The following is an 8,589-nucleotide window of genomic DNA, read 5'->3' as shown; positions in this document are numbered from 1 at the left end:
CCGGGCCCTCCCGCACCTCCCCCGGGCCCTCCCGCACCGCCCTGCCCGGTGCTCGCTGCCCCCGCGGGTACAAACCCGCAGGCTCCACCGTCTCCTGAGCACCTTTCTGAAGAAGCAGTTAAAGCTGGGGGGTCAGGACTAAGGCAACGAAGCGCGTGGAAGGGTGAGGCCCGCGGGCAGGGCCCGGGTCACTCGTGTCGCGGTGTGTCCTCGCCGCGGTGGGGTGGCTGGGCCCGAAGTGTGTGCTGGGGGCGTGGGGAGGACAGAACCTGTTGTGCAAGATGCCCTGAGCCTCTAATGCTGAAATGCTCGTGGGATGGCAAATATGGGAGCTTCAGCATGAGGCCACAGCGAGGTTTTTGAGGAATCAAAACAATTAATAACATTTGTTCACAGCAGTATATCTTTCTGTTGCTGAGACTGTGCTCCCTTATCAGTATTTTAGCAGTTGGAATACTCTGTTTAACTTCTTGTGGCTGGCAGATTAAATTAAAGGGCATCTTGACCTTGAGAAAAGCAGAATTTCCCATTCCCACCTGTGTTCACAGGACAGAGTAGAAGTTTGAAGCTCAAAGTGGTTCCTGAAGGACAAGGGCCTGGTGCTGTGTCAAGGGAAACCCACTACAGGTTCTCTGACTGAGCAAGAGCTGGGGTTACCTGTGCAGTACCCAGGAGAGTGTCAGAGTGGCTTGTTTTCCCCTTTGTTTCTCTTTCCAGGCCTCCAGTTTTTGATTAGGAAAGACATTGTGAGGTATTTCTGTAGATCACTGGGACATTTTAATTTCTACAGTTGAAGTTTCAAGTTCTTAAGAACACAAAGTCACTCCTCCATGTGACATGGGGTTTGAGACTGTGAAGCAGCTGCTTTATCTGGTGGTGGTGTTAAAACAGTCAACTCCACTCAGCTACTTGGATGGGACCAGATTATTGGTATAAAACACATTGGTATTTTGTGTTGCCTCTGCTGTTCTTCAGTAGAAGGGAGAAACAAAAGCAGGGTAAAAGGGTGGTGTTGCAAAAACCAGACATGCTGCTGATGGCTCTGTCACTGGGTGTGAAGTCAAACTCTTGCTTTCTTTCCTCTTCTCTCTCTGGGCTGCACAGTGAATTACTTTGGGTACCTGGAGCACAGGGATGAGCCCTTCACCAAATGCTGCAGCAAGTTTCCCAAGCTGATGAAACTTGGAAAAGGTGGGTTTGAGCCTGAAAAGTTCATCTTGGGGCATAGGGCTGTAAGGACCAGCCTATTAAGATGTGTCAATTTAAAAGCTGTTTATGTTATGCATTATTTGAAACCTTTGAAACTTGTCAGTGGAGTCCAGAAGCCTCCTGCTTCTCACAGGTGCTGGTCAGCCTGGAACTGGTTCCCCTCTGCCCCTCAGGATGGTGGCTCCTGAAGCAGCTGCTTTTCTTGGTGCTTTAAAATAACCCAAGAGAAGATCTTGTGGTGCACTGGGTGCCTGGTCCCACAGCAGACTGTCCTGTTCTTTAACAGGGCACTTGACAATTGTAGGTGCTGAGATAGGAGCTACCAAGGACTTTTGCCCTCCAGGCTGCAGGAGAAATTGTTGTTTGGTGTCTGAGGGGGTTTTTCAGGCTGGCAGTTCTCACACCCTTCCATTTCTTGCTGCAACAGACATCACGCTGTGGGGCCTGGAGATCGGCCTGCTGACCATGAGGAAGGGAGAGGTTGCAAGGTTTTTCCTCATGCCAAAATACGCCTACGGGCAGCTGGGCTGTCCCCCCCTCATTCCCCCCAACAGCACAGTCACCTTCGAAGTGGAGCTGCTGGATTTCCTCAACTCGGCTGAATCTGATGCCTTCTTCGAGTTGACTGCTGTGAGTTGAGTTAATGAGACCTGAATTTGCAGGTTTAACCATTGCCCTGTGCTGCTGCCCCTGCAGCCCTGCTCCCTTCCCCTCGCCCTGAGCAGCAGGAGAAGCTGGGGCTGCGCTGGTTGCTCCCGGTGCTGGAGGCACTGGAGGAGCTTCCCTTTAGTTTTCTCTTCACAAGAAACCTCCTGGTTTCACTAGGGGGCATCAGCTTCCAGGGATGTCTCTGAAGGAACAGGAATGAGCTGTCTCTAAAAATCCTGTTCACTCTGCAGTGCCCAAGTGCCCCCCCCAGCCCCCACCCCCCACCCTTTCTCTCTGCCTTTTGGCTGATCTCCCAAGGGCTCTTTCACTGGTCGCTTTCCTCCTTGGTGAGTTACAGGGTTATTGTTAATTCCCCCTGTTCATGTCAAGGGCTTTGGGCTGTGGCTCTGGGTTAGCAGTATTGGAGGGAGGAGACCCCACCCTCAGTCGTCCCATCACCCCCCTCAGTCCTGTGTCCCCTCCTACCTCCCTGCCTCCTGCTGCCTTGCCCACTTTCCCACTTTGCCCTGCCAACTACCCACACTTGTTGCAAGATCCTGTTCCTCCCACCTTGCCTCTTGTTACCCTGTGGGGTTAACTGACCTCTCTCTGTTAGTTGGGTCAAGCTTGCAAACCCAGGAGAAAACCTGTCCCTTGATTTGAATCTTTTGTTATTATTGCTGGGGCTTTTTTTGTTTTGCTGCCTGGTGTGGGTGTCAGGCTGGTCAAGGCCTGAGGGTGATGCCCTTAGAGCAACTGGAGCCTTTCAGTCACCTTCACCTTATGTGCCAGCAATAGCATCTGCCTTAACTGCTCTGTGCTAAGCAGGAGAGAGAGTTGGGCAGGACTGAAGAAGAAATTCTGGGTTTTTCTTTCCTTCCCAGGGTTCCTCTGGTCCTGCTGAGCTTCCTGACGTGGTTGGTGGAATTCTCCCACAAGGAGATACCAGCTCAAGAGCTGTGGCATATTTCAGCCTGGCAAAGGGAGATGCCACGTGGTGGCCTGATAGGACCCTGCAGGGGCCTTGGCAAGGGCTCTGAATAACAGGGGCTGTGCAGGACTCTCCTGTCTGAGCTCTTCTCCTGTTCTCTTTTGTTTGAGCTGATACTCAGGTATTTCTTTGTACAGGAGCAGCAGGATACATTTCCACTACAGAAGGTGTTGGAAGTGGCAGACAGAGAGAGACAGTTTGGCAACTACCTGTACCGTAACCAGGTCTTGGAGCATGCCAAGGAGAGGTACAAAAGGGTAATGACACCAGAAAAATGAGCTTTGTGTTGTGAAAAGCTGTGAAAGCAGGGAGGGAGTGCTAGCTCACCCTAACCAGGACAATGTAGAGATCAGGTTGTATTTTCCAGGCATAGGTTTGATATTTAAGAAGGGATCTTAGACACCAGCTTTTGTGTGAGCCTCAGTGGCAAAGGAGAAGGGCTGGCAGAACCTTCCTGCTCCCCATGGGCTCCAGCTGAGATGGCATGGTCTGTCACAGCAGCTGTGGGAACCCAGAGGGGTTTGTGTGGCTGCACCTTTCAGGTCAGCTTTTCATGGAATCCCAGACTTGTTTGGATTGAAAGGGACCTTAAAGACCATCCAGTCCCAACCCCCTGCATGGGCAGGGACACCTCCCACTAGACCTGGTTGCTCCAAGCCCCATCCAACCTGCCCTTCAACACTGCCAGGGATGGGGCAGCCACAGCTTCTCTGGGCAACCTGGGCCAGGGTCTCACCACCCTCACAGCAAATAATTTCTTCCTAATATTCAATCTCATTCTCCCCTCTTCCAGTTTGAAACCCTTCCCTCTTGTCCCATCCCTCCCTGCCCTTGTCCCAAGTCCCTCCCCAGCTTTCCTGGAGCCCCTTCAGGCACTGGAAGGTGCTCTAAGGTCTCCCTGGAGCCTTCTCTTCTCCAGGCTGAACACCCCAACTCTCCCAGCCTGTCTCCAGAGCAGAGCTGCTCCAGCTGATCCAGGTCATGGATCCTCTGGGCTTGCTCCAACAGCTCCATGTCCTTCTTGTATTGGGGACCCCAGAACTGGACCCAGCCCTGCAGGGGTGGTTTGCTGGGAGACATGATGGTGCAGGGCCATGTACTGCAGCAGCCTGCTGATCAGTGCTTTGGAGAGGAATCTAGAATCCCTTTGGTCTGGAAACAGATATCACTGGCACACTGGGCACTCTGACTTTATTTTTAGTCCTCCAGTTGGTAATCACAGGATAGCTGAGGTTGCTAGGAGCCTCTGGAGGTTGTCTAGTCCAAACCCATGCTGAAGGAAGGTCAGCCACAACAGAATGTTGTCCAGGACTGTGTCCATTCAGGTTTTGAATGTCTCTAAGGATGGAGACTCCACAACCTCTCTGGGTAGGGAAACAGTTGTTCCCAACCTGGAATGTATCTGCCTTTGTTTTTGGTGTAGTGAGGTTTTGTGAGATTTTTCCTCCCTGTATTTTGGATTACTTTTTCTTGGTATATCTTTGTAACAAAATAATTTCAATTGCCTTTCTCCCTGTGGGATTTCTCTTCTGTTTTTGGCCTTAAAACCTGGGTCCTGGGTATTTTTTTATTTTATTTTTTTTTAATTCTGCTGCTGTCAAGTTCCTTGACAGGTTCCTAAACCTTTAGTCTTATAGCTGAGTTGGCCGGTCGTGCTGATAATGCTCTGCAGCATGTTTAGAGTCTTGATTGTTATTATTTTTAACTGAGCTAGGTAAGCATGGGTGTAGCTGGCTGATGAGGTGGATGTCTCATTGTCCATCACAGGTTTCTTGTGCATTAACTCTTGTTCCCTGCCTCCTCAGGCCCTCTCCATCCTTGGTCGCAGCCCTTCCAGTGCGGCAGAGCAGCAGCAGATCGACGCGTCCAAGCTGCTGGTCTTCCTGAATCTCTCCATAACATACTTGAAACTGAAGCGTCCTGCCAGAGCTTTGGCATATGGGGAGAAAGCCTTGAAAATTGACCAAAGAAATGCCAAAGGGCTGTTCAGGTGTGGCCAGGTGGGTGAAAAGAAATTCCTCTGTGGAGACACCCTTGAAGGAACTGAGGAGAACCACTGACCTCTGGGCCGGGCTCCTGTGCTGCTGCTGCAGTTGAGGGGGCTTGTCTTCCCCCCTGGGAAGATCTGGTGCTCTCTAAATCTGTCATACAGATCTTTTCATGGGGCATTTGTGAGCTACCTGGGTCTGTCTCAGAAATGCCTGTGGTTGCACATGTTTGGGTCCTGAAAGAGGGCAGTGAGGCTGTGTTTATCTTGTGATCCATCTGTCCTCTTTCCATGGCAGGCTTGTCTCTGCATGGCAGAGTATGAAAAAGCCCGGGATTTCCTGGTCAGAGCTCAGCACATCCAGCCCTTCAACCACGATATTAACAATGAGCTAAAAAAGCTGGCAAGGTGAGAAGACTCTTTTCTATCCTTGGGGAAGAGGAAGTGCTTGGGCAGGCTGGAACACTTGCTCCAAAACACTGAAAATGTTTTTAAAAGCCCAAAATACAAAACGATTGGGTTAGCGAGAGACCTGGGAAATTGCAGGTGGTTTCTTTTGTTGTGGGGACAGATGATTCAAACCTTTTGCAGATATGGGGGGTACAAGGCATGGGTGAGAAGCTGAGAGCACCCCCTCTTTCTGTGCAGCTTCTCTGGGGGAACGGGTGTGTGTGTGTGTGTGTGTGTGTTGGCTTCATGTGAGGAGGTGGGTCAGGCAGGGGGATGGGGGCTGCTGGAATGCCTCAGACCCCGTGTGATGCAGCAGCCTAGTGCTCACGCTGACAGTGTTCTGGATTAATAAATATGATCTTTGTTCTCTTAAAGATGTGTTGGTTAACTACAGCACTGCAAGTGTTTCAATGTATAATGCTACAAATACTGACGTTTGTCAAAAGTGGATTTCTTGCTGTCTCAGACTTATTAGTGAGCAACAAACTTCTTTATTTCCTGCAGGCTGAGTGCAGCATGATCCTGCCAGCTTTAGTCATGCCCTAGCCCCACCAAAACATGACTAACACTGGTCTCTGCCCTTGTTCTCCCCCTTGAAACTGGCCAGAGCACTTGCTGGTTCCCAAAAGCATGTGCTGTGCTTCTGGCACAGGAAGTGATGCAGTCCCCAGCTTCAGAGATCACAAAGAAGCCCTTAAACGCCAACCCTCTTATTTTGTGTGTCGCTGCTGGGTGTTTGCAGAAAGGTTTGTCGGGAGCACTAACAGCTCTCAGTGGAGTGTGATGGGCTGGGGGCCTGCACCAGGGAGTGCTTTGGCTGAGGGCTGTCCTTGCACATCTCTGCCCTGTGTGTACACGTAGTCTGTGACAACACCAAGTCTTCAGGCTTCTTCTGTTACTCCTGAAGGACAACTCAAAGGCTGTCTGGAAATCTGAAGTAAACCACTTCTCCTCCCCCTGATCTCCCTCTGGGTACCTGGTACCATCCTGTTGGTGAGCACATTACAAAACAGATCTGCCTGGTGAGCTGCCCTTTGGAGGCTCGGTGTGCAGGCAGGGTCAAAAACCCATGGGACAGTGCTAGATGTCCTGATTCTTGAAGGCTTATGGGTTCTCAGACTCATTCAAAATACATTGGCAGGTAGAAGAACAAACTTGCTAACAATGTTGAGGTGGTGGTGCCAGGAGGCAGCATGAGGCGCTGCCTGCGGGGAGGCTGGTTGGCAGCATGTACAGCCAGTGTGTGTGTCAGTCAGCAGAGTGGCCTTAAGGCACTGTTGTCTCAGAGTTACTGCTTCAGTGCCAGTTCAAATGGGTGCATTTTTTGCTTTGCTATGACAAAGAGTGGAATTAGTATAAAATCAACGAAGGCAACGTTATCAGGTGGTGTTAATTGTGCCACACCTCGGGCTGCATCCTGTAATGTTGCCAACCTGCCTTGCCTGAGAAAACTCATAATGTGATCTGGCAAGTGCTTCAGAAATGGAATATAAATCAAAATGTTCTTAGAGGCTTTTCACTTCCTTACTGAGTACATTTATACTTGCAAAAAGGAATGTTGTGTGCTAATCAACAGCTACCTTTTGCTGTCTAAAACAAAACTTTGAAAAGCATCAGTTTAACAGGTCAACCAGGTTGCTGGCAACATTCACTTCACTGGAGAAAACCAGGCAGAATTCAGGGTGAGGGTTTTGTGGGATTCATGTCTGGTACCAGCTGTAGGGGTCTTGTTGTTGCAAATTCTGCTGCTGGATTGGGCAGTTGGAAGGCTTGCACTGTATCAGATCTAGAACAAAATGAGGTGGTTCTGATACCTGGCATGGATCTGTGCCTCCAAACAAGGGGCTCTTGGATTTCCTGCAGTGGTCAGTGTGTGAGAGTGCCATCCATGGTCTGGGTGGGCGTCCCTCATCTACTCAGTGTGGACAGTTGTGGCAGCATCTGTCTGAGACCTAACAGAAGGGACTTGCTGTGGGGATTTCACTGAACAAACGCTTGGAGATTCTGGACACAGGAGTGCTGGTGGTAGGGGGCTGAGAGAGCCTTAGCCAACATCACACTTGTGCTGGTCCTGGCGTGTTGCAAAAACCTTGGCTTTTGACCTTATATGGTAGCAGATGCAGGAAAAGCAGTAATGTGGGCAGCCATTGATCCCTGGGATGGTGCCCAAACTGAGTCACCCTCTGGCTCAGGGATTCCTCACCAGTGAGACCTCGTTGCTGGTGAGGTGAGAGCCCAGGGTGCAGAGGACACTGTGCTTGGAGAGGCAGTGGTTGAAATGGAGCAGTCTGGGAAGCATCTCACATGTTTGCAAGGCTGGTGTAGAAAGCATCTGGCTACCAAAAGCTAAATGATCTCCTGAACCAATAGTTGCCAGGGAAGCAGAGAGCCAAGGTCTGGGGCTGAGGTGCAGTGTTTCCAGCTCTCCTTCCCTGACATGGCAGAGAGAAGGGCTGGGAGGAGCCATGTCTTTGTTACCAGCACACAGGCTGGTAGGACATATCAGGCTAATTTATTTAGATAGAAAAAGTAATACCTGTTGTCTGGTTGTGGCACTGAGGGCTGGGCAGCCTGTGATGCTGTGCTCTGCTTTGCAGCTACTACAGGAAATCCATGGAAAAGGAGAAAGAAATGTGCTGCAGAATGTTTGCCCACCTCAGGCTCCCTCCAGCTGACCAGGAATAAAGGTAATCAAGTTGAGAAAAAGGCTGAGGTCTCCCAGAAGCTGTCATGGCTGAACTGTTTTTAGGTGAGGAACCTGATTCTTGTCTGCTTGGGAGGATTTTGGAGACAAAATGTGAGTTACTGGTAGTGTGTGAAGGGGAAGGGGCTGAAATGCTGCTGAAGCTGGTGTGGGACAGGAACCTGAAACTGGCAGCACTTGAGTAAGTTTGGGTTTGTTGTTTCCTGTGCTGCTCATCCCGGCTATTCCTTGTCAGAGCCAGGGGGAGAAATAGCTGTGTAGTCTTGTTTCTCTGCCAATTAAAAGAAACAAAATAAAAAAAATGGTTCCTGTCAAACTTAAGAACTGGATTTCCTCATCTCCTCCAGCATTCCTGTCTGGAGCTGCTGGAATGCCCCACTTCAGAAAAATCTAAATATTTTATTTCTGGGGTGTTGTTTTTTTTTAATATTAAAAAACCTGTTTGTATAGAAAATTTCAAATAGATGTTTTGGACTCTTTAAAGTCTTAAATCTTCTAGCAAAATTGACGGGCTTATAAATGCACAAAGGCCCTTTGATCATCCTTTTTTTTTGTCAAAACCTTCAGCAGGGTGTAAGGGGGAGTAGGAATCTTCACTGG

At 49.8% G+C, this 8,589-nt stretch overlaps 1 protein-coding gene across 1 annotated transcript; it reads left to right on the top strand.

Annotated features, from left to right (window-relative positions):
• Positions 1 to 1,027: 1,027 nt before the first annotated feature.
• FKBP6 (FK506 binding protein 6, 36kDa) lies at positions 1,028 to 7,970 on the top strand. Its single transcript, XM_010000208.1, has 7 exons — positions 1,028 to 1,052; positions 1,105 to 1,191; positions 1,637 to 1,839; positions 2,986 to 3,105; positions 4,654 to 4,848; positions 5,134 to 5,243; positions 7,883 to 7,970. The coding sequence occupies exons 1-7, from the start codon at positions 1,028 to 1,030 to the stop codon at positions 7,968 to 7,970; spliced, it is 828 nt and encodes a 275-aa protein (XP_009998510.1).
• Positions 7,971 to 8,589: the final 619 nt, after the last annotated feature.

The sequence above is a fragment of the Chaetura pelagica genome, unplaced genomic scaffold (genome assembly GCF_000747805.2).
Source record: "Chaetura pelagica isolate M959 unplaced genomic scaffold, ChaPel_1.0 scaffold516, whole genome shotgun sequence".
In the NCBI taxonomy this organism is placed as follows: Eukaryota; Metazoa; Chordata; class Aves; order Apodiformes; family Apodidae; genus Chaetura; species Chaetura pelagica.
This window is presented reverse-complemented; position numbering and strand designations above follow the sequence as displayed.